Source organism: Homarus americanus, unplaced genomic scaffold (assembly GCF_018991925.1).
Source record: "Homarus americanus isolate GMGI-L3 unplaced genomic scaffold, GMGI_Hamer_2.0 scaffold30440, whole genome shotgun sequence".
NCBI lineage: Eukaryota > Metazoa > Arthropoda > Malacostraca > Decapoda > Nephropidae > Homarus > Homarus americanus.
Window position 1 is genome coordinate 1 of NW_024752506.1, and position 19,414 is coordinate 19,414.

Sequence of the window (19,414 nt, forward strand, 5' to 3'; positions counted from 1 at the left end):
AATTAGGGTCCGAAGGTTTTGTCTTCGACTCCACAGCCCTGCTGAAGAGGGTAACTAAAATAAGAATTGGCCCTCGAAAGGTTTTGAGCTTGACACCACTGGTTTACAGTACAGTATACTGAATCAGTGACAAAATTTTGTAGAACCAACTAGCAGATCAAAGTGAGAGAGACTTACCTGTGTAGCAGTAGTTGACCAGGGTGAGGAGAGCATCTGAGTCCATATCTCTCATGGCTACTTCCTCCTGGGTGGCCTCAAGTACAGGAGATGTGAACATGACAGCAAAGTAATCACTCGCCGCACTCAGCACCAGTCGGTGAGCTCTAATGCGGCGACTTCCTGTACAGAAAATAAATGCGCATTCATGCACAATAACTTTCCCATCAAATTTGCTAGCATTTATGATTTAAAATACACCAAAATAAAAAAGCCTGCTGACATTACTGTATTCTAAGGTGTGCAGTGCAAAACAAAAAATCCTGTGAACATGGCATAAGCCCAATTCACAACACTTCACTACTAGATTAATGTCGACAAAATACCTGCTCGGTTCTTAATGTGAATTATTACAGGGCTAATATTACATCAAAATGAGGAGATGCATTCAAGTCTCATTTAATCCTTCTTGAAATTGGTACTTTCCAAATCTGTACAATAAACTTATCATCAACCCAGCATTTGCTTCCAACCTCTTTCTTTGTTCAGCTCAATTATTTAGTCTCATCTCAATATTCATTCTACCAAAATTTTCAGAGTACTGTACAGTACATCCCTCAGTAAATGTATTACATTACATGTACAGTATACAGTAATCTCCCCCTTAGGTAAAATCTCTGATCCCTGGAACTCTCCAATAGCCAGAATGATTTTTTTTTCTGGGGATGAGAAATTCGTCTCCATACCCAGAAATATCTCATTCCCGGAGGAGCTCTGTACTAATCATTCCGGCTAGCAGGGATATCACTATTGTATACTGTGTATAATTCCACACTTTCTGATCATTTAGGTCAATATGAACATGTCCAAAATTTCTTTCATAATAACAAGCTCCTCCTATTTGTTGTGCTGGTCATAAGCAGAACTGACCCTCAGGTCTTCTTTCCCTCTACATAAAACATGCACTTTTCTTGTTTTGTATTCCCTAATCATGAGCTTTACTGTACAGTATTTCCTATTAATATTTGGTTGCTATTATATTCTGCACAGGTGTGTACAATGTATTACATATCATTCATGTTTCACATTTGTATTAATCTCTGAATACTGTACTGACATTTCCTGTTTTTTTCCAAATTTAAAACAATCTAATCTATTTCCTGTAATAAATAAAAATGTTCATCACACTAGTTTTACTAACCTGCCACCAATGTAACATCACAGAGCTGGCCCCGGGCATAGTATGCTTCCATACGACGCAAAGCTGCCTCTGCATGTCGTGGAGAGCGAAACAGTTCATCATGCACACTGCCACCTAGTGAGCTCAGTGATGCCACCGACCCTCTGGGTCCTGCACGGCCCGTGCCCACACCCGGAGAAGGAGAACGTTCAGCTTCCTTCATCCTGCAGGTTACGCCTAAACACGGTGAAGGCGTACTGACATAGTACCTGTAAATAAAACAGTGCCAATGGCTTATTAGAAAACATACGAGAAAAAAGTTCACACTAAAAATATACATAACAGTGAATCAGTCATGTGGCGGTAAGTTCTGTACCGTATATATGACTTAAATTAAGAGTTACGGAAACAGATGCACTCGTCACTTTTAAGGACTGCTTCCACTAAAACAATAAGACTATCACTGGTAAAAAAACTACTATACTCTCCCAACAGATCAATAATAACTCATATAAACACTGTAAATATGCAAGATAAGTATTGTATCAAATTAGCAGAGTGCAGTACATGCTGTATTTGCTACTTTACAAACCTGTACAACAGATAAAGGTGTCAATAATACTGTATCTAATATTACAACAACACCTACAATAAATATGACTGAAGTAACTGCTACCACTACAGTACAGTACGTATATCACTATTGTACAGTTAATACTGTATCTTCCTTTGGTACAAATTATTTCCAAATAAACTACAGTGGCTAAAACTTAAAGACAATATGAGAAACAATAAATGTATAACACACAGTAATAAGTGTTACTACTGAAGCATGTGAATGAACATTACAAGTTATGTGGCATTCTCTCTTCTGCAGGAGGTTGGCGCTGTACCACCACTCCAGCACCACTGTCCTGCACCACTGCCACACCTGGGGCCACTGCCACCCAGGACCACTGCCACACCCTGGCACCACCACACCCGTCAACCGAGAAGACACTTCTCCAAGCTATATCACAATCCTGATATTCAACTGTTCATTAATAAAGTTACAGTGCAAAGTTTGCTCACATTAGATATTTATAGCACATTATATCCTGTGGGCCTAAGTCACTGCATGGCAATGTCTAAAAGAAGATGAAGAAAGCGAACAATAGATGTGTCTCACACATGGTATAATACAAATTATAGATGACACCATAGTGAGAACCGTACTGCCAACTTTTCAGCCACTCATTAATTTTACACCAGCAGCAACCAGGGTATTGCATCAGTGACTGTAGTCACTTCTGAAGCAATTCTTGGCGCAATTATGGTTATCTTGAATATTGCTTTAATAGCCTTGGTTTATTATTAGAGCGCCAAAATTCTCCAAGATAATCCAAACGTCAACTATCTTTCACATTGCCACAATGGTATTGAGGCAAAGTTCACTGAAAAGTCAATTGTTTCTAAAAGCAGCAATGTGGCTGTCCAGTCACCTCAAGATCACCTTCTAATAACACCTAAGCTGCCTTGCTAACCATTCATTTTACTTACATATACAAGCCCGTACAGTGCTATACTGTACTGAAATGTACATTAATGCATTTAATCTACTGTTATTTAAATTCTTTTGCTTCAGTTCTGTCAAGGCATTTTCAAGCTAAATAAAACACCACAAAAAACACATCAATAAGATTGGTTTGCTTACAATAATATGTCCATTTATTAACGACAAATTGCATGTTAAACATTCAACCGTATGGATTCCAGACCGGCATTACATTCTAATATTGTACTGTACTGTATTAAGGTATAGAAAGCACTGGACAAGGACCTAAAATGAAAATAGAATCACATAGGATTTTGGTGCTGACTATCACACTCTTCAAAACCAACAGTGACAAGTGAAATGAAGTCAATGACAAGTGTTAATAGTAGTATACAGCATCCAGACACAGGGCCCCATACAATCATCCAATGAGGATGGAAAGGAGAGCAAGGCCAGGAATACACCATGTTACACAATTCACGATTTGTAATTTAATGAGGGATACCGGTATTGATCAGGATGTGGATATTTTAAGGTACCTATACTGGATGCTATAAATATACACACAGTACTAAATTACAAATAAAGTAAATTATATTAAATATAAAATAATTATCAACTGCAGTTCCTTTTGGTAGACAAAAGTATGGTTACAAATGACTTCAAAAGAAAAATAAACCCAGCCCTATATCTACATACAGTATATACCACAAATCCTTCTGTAGATCAACAATTTTCTCCAATTTTTCCAACAACAATACTGTACAGTACAGTACAGCACTGAACAGTACATATACAGAAACCATAATACACTACTGTACTACTGATTTTGTCAAACTAAGATTTCCAAAAAATTGGTCTTTAGCAGCATTGAGTGTATTGTAAACCTGATACAGTATACAGTACTGTTATAATGTAATCAGAAGGAACTGAAACATTTATAATTCTCTGCGTGTTGCACCAGTAATAACAGTTAGCAACATATACAGTACTGATATAAAAGAAAAAAATTTCTTACATATTTCTAATCACATAAGTTAAAATACCTGTACTACACAACATATTAAACTGCAGAAAAATAAAACTAGGTGAATACATTTAATACTATAATGAAAAATTCTCTCCTGAGTTACGTAGTTATCAACTAAATCCTTTTTAGTACCTCTGTATGATGGTGGTGGATATCCCCCCCCCTCTCCTCCTCCTAATCCCCATCTGTGGACAGCTCAGGTAACCACAAAACAGACACCAGATTACGATACAAATTAATCAAAGGGTCGAGGGTTGGTAACTGAGGATGATCGGCGGTGACTGCCGTGGCTGCCTGACTCACCACTGACATTAAATGCTACTTCTTCACATAATAAAATACCCAGTATTCAATACCATATCAATCAGTTCTATCTTCATCATAAGCAGTGAGTCAGAAAACCACCGTTTATGTAGCAGATCATCTTCAAATTTAGGTTTGCAAAGATATACTGTATTGTATACAGGTTGCCCTCACTTATACCCGCCACATGTAAGCATTTTATTTATCACCACCATTTTATTTTGTAACAAGCTAGGGTCCAAATGAATTTAGCCGTGAATTGTAGTTTTCACCTACCCTAGTATAATAATCATTTCTCACAAATCACCTGAATGCCATCAGATAACAAACCATTACTGTACCTCGGTATCATTTCCAGAATCTTGAATTTCACGTTGCTACAGTACCAGTACCTCAGTATATATTCTGTATATTCACATTTTGAATATCCATCTAGACCTTCAACATACATTCTAAATATCCATCTACAGTATATCTTCATTAAACATCAAAATTTTCCATCTCTAATTCATTATACTGTACAATTAAATGATCTCTAATTCACTACATTCTGTACATTCATTAATATTACATAGACATATAACAATACCTTAATTTTACTGTATACCATACCTTCATTATACTTTATGTACATTCAGTAGCTATGCACTCTTCATTATTCATTCTGCACATCTGTATCGGTATTCGTTCATTATAAATTTTGCAACATTCATATATTCTTAATTATTCATTATGCATTCATATATAACATCATTATACATTCTGCACATCCATACATTCCTTCTTTATACATTCTGCACATCCATACATTCCTTCTTTATACATTCTGCACATCCATACATTCCTTCTTTATACATTCTGCACATCCATACATTTCATTATGCATTCTGCATACCCATACATTCCTTCATTATATATTCTGCATTTATCTTTATCACCACTATGCATTCTAACTTTAGCAAATGTTATGAACACCAAATATACATGTACGCTGGTTTGATGACCACCTGTAACAACACACACACACACACTATAAAACAAACCACAACATGCGTACCTACAGTACCTACTGCATCACCCAACATACACAGCTCTGGTAAACAGTTGGTAACAGATGACTTGAGGAAGATTAGTATGCCTTGTCTCTATAATTTATTCGTCATGTAATGTGGGTAAGGTTATGATGTGACCCTGAATACAAGGTTGCGAGTCAATACTTGAAAACTAAAGGAATAATGAAATACTGTACACTATATATTTTTTTTCTAAATATGTACCAGATACTGCCTCTCAGACGGTAAATTGTCCTAAGAGACTAATTTCTCTGCTAAATGACCTTGGAAGCATGGTCAATAGTCGCGCGTGAAGAACGGAATCAAAAAAGAGATGACTGGTAACAAAGAGGTGTTAGAGACAGCTATTGTACTAGAGATATACGAGGCTTTGACAGAGATGGTAATATTACTGTAGCTATCGTTATAAAGAGAGGTGTGACAGAAGGGGGTGTCACGGGGTCATTTTAGAGGGACTTGTGTGAGTCGTAACACAAAGTTGAACAGAAATGTCGTGACACTCTGATGCGGGACTGACGGAACAGTAGTCTAACATACAGATGGTTTTGATCGTTTCACAAACCTGCTGAGTTAAACATCCTCCCTTCCCCATTCACTTTCATTGCTCACTCCCCTCCATCTCCTCCGCCCCTCTCCCCCACTACTCAAACATACTATCGCTGCTCCTTCCTTCCCTCTCCACTCCATGCCTCCCCTCAGTCTCCCACTTATCTCTCACCCATTCTTCCCACTCCTATCTCTCATCAGCCTCCCTAATCTCTACCACCAGCCCCCCTACTTCGCAGCTTGCTTCCTCCTCCCCTAGTCCCTCGCTCACTCTCTCTCACCACTCACGCATGCACTCCCGCACCCCAGTGTCAAGCCTGACTGAATTACTCAGAATAGGCGAACTGTACTCCAAGCTTTGTAAATAAATTTGTTAACCAGTAAACACTGCTCTTTCCTCCTTTATGCACTCTTACCTCCTTTTTTACTTCACCTTCAGTCCTTCCCTATATGTGTAACGAATGGCGAAATGGTTGGGCTCCAATATTATCTAACTTGCAAATGACCTTTCTCTCGTATGCTGTTTCACTCCTCCCCAGTCTCTGCCTCTCTTCCTCTCATTTTACATTCACTCGCTCCCATTTTGTTCCTCAGTCACTCACATGCACTCCCGTGGTTCCTATTGCTCTCACTCCCACAATGTCTCTATTCAACACTTAACCTAACCTTCTCTCTTATGTCTCTAAATATTCTTTCTCGTGTTCCTCCTGCGTTAGCTCCTCTTGGTGGGGTCTCCAGGTACATGTTGTCAAATTCTTCAACTACTGTATTATCTATATTATTCATCTAAACAATAGGATATTTCCTCTACTTCAGTTCTCAAAATATCGCATGTCAAATTTATCATTATTACTTTTATTATTATATTAATAATATTATTATTATTCATCCAGTCTTTGTTGTTTACACCTGTCTACATTATGCAGCGTTTATCCTCAGCTTTTTCTCCTGCTATGCTTTCATTTCGTTTCGTTCGCGCGTTTGCCTTGTTTAGCATTTTAACTATCCTGTTTATTACACATTTCACTCCTAAATCATCTGGATTTCTCGCTCTCTCTCTCACGTCCTGACTATTGACACTCTATGAAGAGAAGCCGTGGAGGAAAGCCTTTGTTTACATGAGATTTGTTTGGGTCAGTTAACCACGAAACCTAACTTGTTTTAGTTACAAGTAGGGTGAGGTACTAGCGCAAGAAATAAGTGTGCCGTACAGAACAAGAGTCCTTTATTATCGTCCACTAGTGACAGCCGCTGCCGGAGCCGCCGCTACGTATAATTAGCAAATCAGGAAGAGGGCTTCAGGTATTGGAACAAAGATGACACAGTGTGGGGAGCAACACACAACGTCCGTCACCGCTTTGCCAGAATTGGTTCCTTGTTGTGGTCGTCGGGGTCACGAAGTCCGCAACACCTCACCGGAAACACCACGTTATCAGATATTTTCCTGACACTCTGAGGATGAGGCGCCGGAGCCGTCAACCTCATGTTCCCACTAGGAATGAACACAATCTAGGCTAGCGATTCCCAGTGTACCAACAAAAACGACGATCCGTATGGCAACACGACATGGATTATTTCAATGTTGTTTCAGTTCTGTTATCACATTCCAAAGTACTCAGGAGAAGAGTCATTTCTATAAATTACTGCAGCAAAACCCCAAGGAGAAAAATAAAGTTAACTTTCTCACTTCAAGAGCCATATCAATAAATAATAATAATAAGTAACCGGCACCTGCAGTGACTATGGGGTTGCGCGCGTGGTTGCCGAATGTAGCCAGACCTCCCCTGCCTCACTTTCTGTCCCAGTGTTGCTAACATCCACTGTTACCATCATAACATGTCTACTATAATCTCATGTATAGTCTTCCTAAATTACTACCAACACCAGCTTTCCATTCTTCTTTAAAACACACAAAAATAATAAATAAACAGAATATTCCTTTTATAAAACAAGGAATTAAAATCAACAACAAAGTTTCCTTCAATATTCCCAATGGGATAAAACATCTCAGCGCGGGAGCATCGTGAAAAAGCCCCACACACACCGATAATTACCTCCGCCTCCATCCAACAATCAATAAAATTATTAGAAACTATTACGTGCATTGCTGAAGCTTTATTAACATTAGTTATGCTAAACTTGGTTCCAGTCTTGGTGTAGGTAACATACTTCAATATTCATATATATATATATATATATATATATATATATATATATATATATATATATATATATATATATATATATATATATATATATATATATATATAGAGAGAGAGAGAGAGACTGTTGGTACAATAGAACACAAAGGTTAACATTATTCAAATACCAAGTCAATGTTCACTACAACACCTGATCAGCTCTTACACACAGTGTCAGCTGGAAGACAATGAACAAGTGTTCCAAAGAACGCAATTGCTAGTGCCACCTATACCAACAACACATTCAGTCTACAGTAGTGCATACAACGCCACATCTAAGTTGGATGCTGGCGAAAAGGTCTATGGTGAAATGAGATGGCAAGGTTATCTTAGCATTTACTTATTGTTTACTACACCAATGCCTTTGTCGACAGACCCTACACTTTCTCGCAAACAAAATTTTTATTACGCTTCATCTTACGGAAAGGACTATCAAGACTGGTGACAAACACATGGAAACTGCGTGGAAGGTACAGCATCTGCACACGCTTATTGAGAAAACATTGAACTGATACAACCGCTGTGTGAGGACAACCATATATATTCATACTAACTCATAATGTGCATCTCTGTTGACAAGAAAAATAATGAAATAAATGTCCCTTTCGCTTCAAATTTCCGTTCTACTCACTAACAATAGGTGTCATAATGCAAAATCGTTTTAGCATTTACATACTGTATATATCTGTTTCACAATATGGGTACAGTGTGTGTATTTCAAGAGTTTTGAATGTTGAGAATTGATCAGCCTGGCTTCGCTCACCACCTCACTTGCTGAAGGTCATGCCGGCGCGAGGCTCAGGGTGATGTATACTGGTCATGAATTCACTGTTAAACCTTTACCATCGTTACAAAGCAGTTCTTTGTAATATCAAAGTTACGTAGTTCTGGTAGTGATCAATCCATATGGCATGGTAAATTGCGTGTCTTCTGAGTTGTTTTAGCTGTGAATATTGTACAAGTAGACCGTGTTTGCTGTGAGGGAAGAAGTCACGTCCAGGAAGATCACTACGTATTCAATAATAAATAAAACAACTACTGACGTTTACACAATTTCGCTTCGTGATGTTTGGATCGATCACCACTAAAATTTTAAGCTTTAGTTTTACAGAAATGGCCTTGATAACCACGATAATAATTCATGACGTGTACTATAATCATAAGTCATCTAACGCGCCGCCATGACCTTCAATATCTGTTGCGAAGCCGTGAATTGGGTGACTAGCAAGGATCATACAGCTATTCAAATGTGACTGGTGGTCTTTGAATTCTTAATCTAGTGTCAACAAGCCAAAGGCGACATGAGGACTTAAGAATGAGGTGTCTGGTTAACCATAAGAACCCTAATGCAATCATGCAAGCAAGAGGCACGAGAAAAGTCACCGTGTTACAATTTATTAAAAAATATGGCTTAGGAGATAACAGTCAAGTGGCATAGTTAATCTATTCACCGAGGCGACCCCTTGCCAACAGATGAATATGGGTTGTCTTGCAACGAGACAACAATAACTCAAGCATGCAGGTATAAACAAGTCCGAGTGGAGTTGTCCTGCTGCAACTGACAACGGCCAAACATATAGTGAGAGGGGCCTTCTTGCTACATGTGACAACTACAACAAAGCCAGGAAGGTAAATATATAAACACGTCTGAGCAGGAACTGTCCAGCTGTACGTGACATAAATAGTCAGTGTAGACAAGATATCAGTTGCCTTCGTGTGACAACGAAAAAAGAGTAAGCTGAACAAAAAGAGACTCCTTATTAAGCTAGATAGCCAGTATATACCCAACCAGCCAAGCAAGGAGACACGTGCTGCTACTGCCTTGGCGCCGCCTCTTTGTCTGCCCAGCCATACCTGAGGAGCTCCGGGTACTAGTCATCATGCCCCGCCAACCTTGGCGCGCGTGCTGGCATCTCCGGCAACACATGCTGACATCATCAAGGATCTATCGCTCTTTGTTACTGTACTTTTGGGGGTAATCCAAGCACAAAGATATCACTAACATTCCTATTAAAAAAATCAACAAACCTTGACGAACACTTATAATGCACGATATTTAACTCGGATCAGTTGCCATACCGTTTCATTTTACTTGTGTACACATTAGTCTGTACTTCTTCACTTTACTGTATAGGTTATCCGAGATAATTATTGCTGTTAAGTGCTGATGAACTGAGATCTTGACACAGGCGTCAGCAGGGCTAGCCATATCCAGTGTGAGAGGACAGAGGCAGACGGCTGGCCTCCAAAGTCAGGAAGCTGTTGACCGACAGCAGCAGAGATAAGCACCACTGTCCGGGAGGCCGCCACGTGTCGGATAATATATGCTCAACTTGACCTTCTTATCACGCTTCCCTCACACTGGCGAGCCCCTGAGTTGACGGCTGGAATATGCCTACCTGTTGGCATGGTGGACGTCGCCTACCTATGATAACGCAGGATACTGTAGCTTGTAGAAGTACCGGGTGGCTTAATAAAATACTATCGAACTTTTCTGTGGAGTGTTAACTGATATCGTACTCAGAGCGAATTCCCAAGTTCCCAGAGTTCTGTATAAGTAATGCTTTTCACTAAAAAAAACCACGTTGAAACGAGAATACATGAAATAAAGTTCTCTCAACACAGCTAAGTCTTGTCGAGCGAAATTAGGTTTCATCCACTCGCAATGATTGCAGTTGAAGTGCAGTGGCGGCTCGTGCATAGGGCTGCAGGCTGCAGTCCCCCAGACACTCACTGCCAGGCGTATGATTCCTTTAGAGACAGCTGAATAATACACAACCAACAAATATATCATTTTATATGTTATTTAATTATTTTCAATACGTTGCTAAGTGAATTTTCCAAAAATCAGACCAAAATTTAAGTTACTTTCATAGTTGCTGTCAATGCTGTACGATTCATGTCTGTTATTAATTGGCGCCGCTCAGTCTATGTGTTTACATTGCGTGTGGACGGTGTGGTTAAATCGTGATTTCTTTAATTACCCTTTGACGATGGAAAATCAGGTGAAGTATTTGCAAAACATCAACTTTTCCCAGCTGACATTAAATGAAAAGACTGAAATCAAAGCAAGAGGAAGACCTACACCAGTTTATCCATTCAACAGAACAGTACAAGCAGGACAAAGAATATACGCCAGTTTAACATGAGTGTTTATGGCTCTGTGGTTGTGACGAGGCAAATACTTTATTCTGCTTTCCATGCTTATTGTGTGGGGCTCGGCATGGACGAAAAGTGGTGTGACTGACTTGAGGCATTTGCCACAGAAAATAGTGAAACATGAGCAGTCAGCCAAACATATGAATAACATGATTAATTTATCGTTGCTGGGTAAAGTGAACATTGCAGCTCAGACACGCCGACTTTATTTTCAATTAATACTGGTCCATCACCTTCTACCACCAACACTACTACCATGCCCTGGGAATTCGTGGACATCAACTACAACTCATACCTGAGGTAGGTCAAATTTGTGTATCCTACTGTTGTGTGAGCTTGCAGTCCCTCCATTTTATTTTCACGAGCCGCCACTGAGTGCCATAGTATAATATTCGTCAGGTGTGCTTCCATCTTCCCTTAAACCCACACCCACCCCCCTCCCTATTGTCTCACCTTGAATCCCTGCTCCAGCCTTCCTTCCTTTTGCTGCCTCCACCACCCTCACTACATTACTACTCGTTCGTATTCTCCCGATTTAAGGATTATCATCTCATCAGGTTATGATATTCTTGCTAGTTAAACTTGTGTAATGCCTCTCTGATATGCTCCTGTTCTCTGTATTTCTTCCCTACTCCTAATCCCTCGTATACCAAACTAACCAAAATAACCTTGAGTGTGTAATGCGGAAGTTGAATCAAACCCCTGGAGAGGCTTGGAAAAAAAAAACGTGGTTACAACAAATAAAAAACATCGCCACTCTAGTGGTGATTTCCATATTTATTTAAGCGACAAGGGACAAGCTTGTTATATGTCTAAGAGATAAGCTTGTTTGTTTATACCCTGTATAAATTTTTGGTTGTTTACTTGAGATAAGATGAAGGTTTGTTTACAAAATTGTGATACAAGTTTCTTTACGTCTGTGAAATTACATGTGCTTATATATATATATATATATATATATATATATATATATATATATATATATATATATATATATATATATATGTGTGTGTGTGTGTATGTGTGTGTGTGCGTGTGTGTATGTGTGTGTGTGCGTGTGTGTGTTAAGTGTTAGTGTCACAAGTCTTTGAAGAGTTTGTTTATATCAGGGATAGAAGTTTAGTTATATACTTGAGAATATTTTAAATAATTTGTTCGTATATGAATTTACAAAAGAAAAAAGTACCTGTGTTTGCTTTTAAAGGTAGGTACTGTACGTACACACAAGTGTTTGTTTACACTGCCGTGAGCCTGGCGGACATCACACTCACCTCGACATTTCACATCTCATGGTTACCTGCCTGCCTGTTGTCACTTAATCCATCGAAAATGCTAATAAGCTCTTCCATCTTAAGGACACTTTAACCATGTCTTCAGCAACAATTTCAACTTTGAAGATGGCTTTGTATACATCAGAAATAATACAGCTAAGAATTACCCCATTGCTTACCAAAATTTGCGGAAACCTTTTTTAAGATATGTGAAGATAATATTAGGATGACTTATAACTAATCCCCTTCCAGTTTTAACTATAAAATGAATATATAGTTTTGATTGGAAGACGAAGCAAGGCAACACGGCACCCGTTGCACAAGCCACCCTTAACACACACAGTGATCCAATCATCACCACATTGGCTTCAACAGTTGGCACTATCCCCTGGTACCTACTTATATGTTCACGTTCAGATTTACTTATTCAGGAAATCTGATCTATAGAAACAAATCATTTAAGTTCATCGCACCAGTATTCAGTTTCCAAACAAAGGACCGACTTTTGCTCAATACAGACACGTTAAATTTGACGTTAAACTTAATCTGGCAATAATCATAAAATCAAACTAAAAAAAAAGTTTAGCATAATATCTGACGTATAATAGTAATACTGGTGTGTGGTAATATTATACCATACTGTAATAAGAGTTAAATATCCCGAGAACTACGCCACAGCAGCCCGTCAACCTCCAGGTCCAGGCAGGATGGACAAGGGACACCAACAAGGCCACACCACACCACAACCTCACACAAAAAGTTTCATTCTCACGTGATTCTGATACAAAGCAAAGAATAACTCTACATTACATGAAAAATTACTCTTTACATACAATTATAAAAAAAAAACACGAGACATGCAGGATTAATTTGGGAATAACGGGGGAGTAGAAGACTCAGGTCCCCCCTCCCCGTACTGCCAGCATCAACAACCCCACCAGGCCACCATGCAGGAGAGCAGCACCCACCTCCCCACCCAACCCCTCCCAGGACACTGCAAGGGCGACTGCTTTTCTCAGTAAAGGAGTTCCCTAAATTTTACAAGATTAGTTTTCATGTTTGGCTAATCTCACTACTCCAAATGTGGTTGACAAAAATGATCAACATGTTAACTTAAATTATGAAATAACTGATGATCATAGTCTTTTGTTTCAATATCAGCAATTAAAAAAGCTTTACACAGAAATATTCGTCCAATGACTAGGGGAGTTCCGAGTACAGGTACAGTACATTATTGTAAAGAATTAAAAGTGGGTCCCATAGGGATGACTACCCATTAGGGTGAACTGGATATAGCACACTATACTAAGCCTTAGGTACACAAGGAGGCAGCATGACCAGTGCTGCACTTGAAAGCATTCACTTCCTCAAGTTGTAAACTAAGGTACCCATTACAGCTGAATGAACTGGGAGTGCCTGGGAATCGAACTACCGAGCCCTAGAACAGGTGATGAGAGCTGTATAGGTATCCCCCAAATTACTATCTCCCTATCTACGATATTCCACTTTAATGATGGTGATGTATTAAGACAACCCCCCTATTTAGGATATAAACAAATCGCACGAACAATGGTCATTGTTATAATGATAACGATTTACGATATTTCAACCTGCGAAGGGTTTTCAGTAACGTAACCCTATAGTAAATAGGGGGATTATTGTACTGTACTATTCTGAAAAAAAATGTTTTTTTGTTTTTAGGACATTATCACTAAGTTGGGAGTCCAGCATGTCAATACCTGTGTACTGTCAAATAACAGTCACCTTTTATTGCATTATAGTCTTAGAAGACATTAAGAATATTGGTATTGAAAGTTCTGAATGGGTTGTAACAAGAAAGAAAGGTAGACATTGGTATGTCCCATCATCCTGTTATTCAAGTTTAGCAGTGCCCAGTGAGTCCTTTCAGCTATCGTATAATTAATTATTTAGGCATACAATAGTACAGTACTGTAATTCAGTGATGGTTTTGACAATTTACTATGGCATTGAAGTGTCAGAGGTCATAGTCTACATGCTGTTTCTTCAGTACAAGATATTTTTCCTTGCATTACACAGTATACCATATATATTGTACAGTACCATATATAAAAAACAAACTGGTAAAAATCCCTAAAGAAATCAAACCATTAACATGGGTGCAAGAGTAAATGACACTTTCAATATATTTTTCACTTAAAATTTTGTTTTGATGTTTAAAATGTAAATCCTGTGGAGAAGTAAGGAAAGCAAATTTAGAACTTACACTGTATTATGTACACACAGGCAGTCCCCAATTTACTACGATCCCATTTTAAAAAATCTGAAGTAATGAAAATAAACATTTGTGCCTTGTTTTGATTTACACATGAAAAATCCAGAGTTAAATTTTTTTTGCAGCATTGGAAAATGCTGAGGTGCTGACACAGGCATTTGAGGGATTCCTGTACTTGACCTCAACAGTTTATAAAGACAAACTAAAAATAATATATAGTAGAGTACTATACAGTACTGTGCTGTGTCTGGAGCTGGCAGACTCCCACCCCACTGGGGTCACAGCTCAAGTCTGAAGAAGCCACAACTCCAGAAACGTGTGAGGGCAAATTTTTTTAAGTGAAAATTGTAAACTCTTGGAACAATCTGCCAGAGTGTTGTGATGGTACTAAGTGTGAGCTCTTTCAAAACCAGACTTGACCAACACTGGAGCAGGTACAAACACATTCTGGAGCCAGTACTGGCCAGTATGTGCCAACAGTCCATAAGAGAGATGTGACCAACCGCCCAAGTGGCTAATGAGCCGATCAGTGGCGAAGGGGATAAAAGTAAAAGTACAGTATTGTTATTATGGCTTACATGATTGCTATGAGAAGCAGAAAATATTTTCACTGTACGAATGCTGATGTTTTTAGTATCCCAGAGTTTGATATGATGTCAATGGAAAGAATAAAATGTTAAATGAATAAACTGTATAACTTTAGCATTTCTTTTTCCAATAAAACTAACATCAATAATCAAACCCAGGGAAAACAAAACATCTCAAAATGTCTAAAGTACTGTAGTATATGTAAAGTGTGGTAGACTTACTGCATCCCAACCAGGATGCCGTTTCTCAGCAACTAACCTAAAATTATCTTTCAGTTCCTTAATTTGAAATTGAAATTCAGTTCCTTAATTTAATTGAAATTGTTCAAAAAAAAAGGAAAGCTAACCTAACCTCACCTAACAAAACCTAACCTGAAATATTTTAATGTTGTTAACTGTATTTCTCTTGCCTGTAGACCTACACAGGGATTATTGTATTGGTCACAGGTTACAGTTTTTTCAAATAAGGCTATGCTTTACAAAAATGTCAATTGCATCGTTGTTAAATCTGCACATTGTATCTAATGTCTGAAATGGAATACAGTACTGTATTCAGAGTTGTCACACACATTCGTATTCAGGAATGGTTGGAAGCAACTGAAGAACTCGGCACCGAAGATAAATACAGTACTGTACGGTATTACAGTATCACTACTTGCCGCTGATTGCCGTAAATAATTATATAGATACTGGTACATTTTGTAACTTATCATTTGTAAAATGAAGAAAGTTAACCAACCAAACCTAAAATACTATATAAGTACTATACTGTAGTTAATTTTCTCTCTTTCTTCTAAAATAAAAATACCTTTTTGTTCTTAGTTATTGTTATACAGTACTCATTTTATAAATTTTCATTCATAAAATGAATGATAATAATAAATTCTATAACTTTTCATTAATAAAATTAGTAATCATAATAATTATAATTATAATAATAATAATAATAAAAAATATCAGTAAAATTATCATAAAGGTTTACAATTAGCTAAGCATGTACAAGGGTTCCCCGACTTACGAATGCCCGCCAATACGAACGAGACTAAACTTGAAATTTACAGTATTTTATTTACCTGATGACTTATTTTTTACTTTCATTTACTGTATTTTGTCATTCTATTTCTTCTTTTGTCTTAAATTAAGTGATTTTAGATGTACATGAGGACTTAAGCCATGATATAGTGGGAATTTAAACATTGTTCTGTAAGTAAGATATGCACATAGCACGTGTTCCGATTTACGTATAAATCCGACCTTAGAATGTCCTCAGGAACGTAACCCGTTGACCCCTTGTATATAAACTATGCAGTTACGTATACAGTTTAGCATGAATATTGTATGGTTCTACATGAATTTAAACAATGTAGTTACTGTACTGTACGGTATATGGTGCACATAGGCCATGGGAGTACTGTACAGTTCGCAGTTTCCTAGATGCCTAGACAGTGCAGGACCGCAGGTATATAATGATGGTAAACAGAAGAGCAATTCGACCAAGGATAGCTGACAAAGTTGTCAGGTGCTGTTTCCAGTGAAGCTACCAAAACCTAACCTGAAATACTATGGTAACAGTATTTTCTATTTCATTCTTCTAAGGTAAAATTAAATTCCTTTCTGTAAAAAGAAACATTCCAACAGTCTAAACATGTTACACACAGCAAGGCCATGTTAGCCATCTTCCTCCACCGTTCTTGGACATAAAACGTATTTCTTGTGCACCTTTTGTCATTTTTTGGAGGTAAGAAAGCTTTTAACCACTCTTGTCAAGTACAGTACCAAAAATAAATTTTTTAACCTCCTCGACCCTCCCTGGCTGATCACGTGTGAAAACAAAGATGGCTTAATGGAACCAAGAAAATTAACCGCTTTTTAAAAAGGAATCTGCTTCAATAATAGTCACTGTAATATCCATTGGCACAAACTTTCATGCAATAAGTTCATTAATGGTATTTTCCCAGGAGAATTTATACAAGGTTAATTACCAGTATTTTAAATCACCAAAATGGGCTTTAATCATGTAAATATTACTCCTTATCTGGTTGGGAATACAGTACAAACGTTCAATACCTTAATTTATATTATATTAGCCACAAAATAACCTACACTAACAAAAATTAGGGTACAGAAGATTGGGTACAGATTCATTTTAATATAAGCTTCGTTTTTTACAGGGAAATAAATTTTTCTGGTGTACAGTATTTTGGTGTGCTGTGTTTAAATCTAACCACCATTTTCTTTGAAAAATTCCCCATTTAAGAGAAAATGTCATTAACATTTTACCGAGAAATGGGGAATTTCCAAAGAAAACGATGGTTAGATTTAAACAAAACACACAAAAATATACCAGAAAAATATATTTTCATATCTGCAATGAAACCTAACCTAACCGCCACAAGCCATGGCCTCCAACCTTGAACTACATTTCAAATCGTCGTGGGCACTGTAGCCCTGTAGGTGGCATAAGTGGAGTGCTATTGGTGGAATTGAAACCATGGTGCATCGAATTCAACTTTCGACATTACCTCCAAAATAATGACTATCCAAGACGGTAATTATTCCGATAGCGACTGTCCGCTGTTTTTCATTGATAATGGGTGTAAAAATACCCAGTTTTCACTGATTTTATTAGAAGATACTATTATTATTATGTTGGGAAAAAATATTAATATTACTGAAATCATGTGCTAACCTATCCAAACTTAACCTATATTTTAATGCCTATATCTAGAAAACTAACCATTTACTCAAGAAAATGAATAGAACTGTAAGTAATCAGGATACAAAACTGTGTTTAAAAATACTCCCCATAATTACCAAACCGCTGTTAATAGATAACCTAAGTACGTAACCTATATTTAAAGTCCAAATAGCAAAATATTAACTCTTTCTATAGAACCCGGTGGGGACGTTAAAACTAATCTTAACCAAAGATTATGTTCCAACGACAGATACACACTGGTGGTACACTAAAAAAAAAAAATTCACAAAATGCTGTATGATCCTTAAGTGTTGAGATAGGGCTGTCATATCGAATTATTAAAAGGGTATATAAATGGCACTGAATTTTGATTTAAGCAGGAAAGAATCACTTACCTTATTTGCTTTTTTTTCAATAAATTTCAAGTAACTTTTTCTTTTCTCTCACACCAGATTTCCCCTCCATACATTAAAAAAATAATAATAAAATTTCCAAAGCAAATAACCCATTATATACATGAAGCACCCCATAAACTATATACCATTACCTTAGTTTCATAAACGGAGCAAAAGTTTAGTTACTCACCATCAACTAGAGTGCAGAAGTTTATATCCCAGCTCAGCACCACCAGCCTCTCCCTCCACCTCTCGTGCTGTCCACACAGGACCTGAAGCTTCAAGCGGAAGTGTTGGTAAATGTGACAGCAGCACCACGACCTTCAACAGCACCAACAACGAGCACAGCACACCACAATGTACACCTCCCTTTCCCTGCTGCCACACAAACCTCTTTTGACACTTGTACGTTTTCTCCACAAACGCCATGGGATAACACCTACATCTTCTATATATTCGGGCTATTAAATGTGAATCACGTATGTCTCTTAGTAAATAAAATATCCAAGAACCTGAAAATCATGGCAACTTTCAGGAAGAGCATGATGAGGAGGAGGGAGGGTGGTTAACCTTGGACAGCAGCCGTTCACCTACACACTGACTCACCCAAACAATAACAGAGACACGTTGCCACCTCCACCTAACACAAGTCTATCTTTTTTATGCATAAAAAAAGTCCGGAGGTGTGGTAGTGTAACGGCCTCATAAATACAAACTAAATGAGTGTTGCTTTCTGTTCGTTGCAACAGATATTATACAAATGCTTCAGTCGACTTATACTACTTATATGAGGATAAGGGTAATTTGATGAGAGCTATCATCCCAAAACTGACTTATCATTTATATATTAATGAAGACCTTTATAATCATATTAATAACATAAACACCTTCTCTTTCAATAAACTATCTCCAGAGTCCCCGAAAAATTCAATACCTTTGAGAAACAGCTGTACAGCTGGTGATTTCAAGGCAACGTAAAGTTCAAACAATTTCCACGTTCAGCACACGAAATAACCGCTACCATAAT

General features: G+C 37.8%; 1 protein-coding gene across 1 annotated transcript; it reads right to left on the minus strand.

Annotated features, from left to right (window-relative positions):
- Positions 1–142: 142 nt before the first annotated feature.
- Positions 143–18,987, minus strand: LOC121855121 (kelch-like protein 1). Its single transcript, XM_042349984.1, has 3 exons — positions 18,578–18,987; positions 1,358–1,605; positions 143–339 (listed from the first exon to the last, which is right to left on the minus strand). The coding sequence occupies exons 2-3, from the start codon at positions 1,557–1,559 to the stop codon at positions 158–160; spliced, it is 384 nt and encodes a 127-aa protein (XP_042205918.1). The 5' UTR covers positions 1,560–1,605; positions 18,578–18,987; the 3' UTR covers positions 143–157.
- Positions 18,988–19,414: the final 427 nt, after the last annotated feature.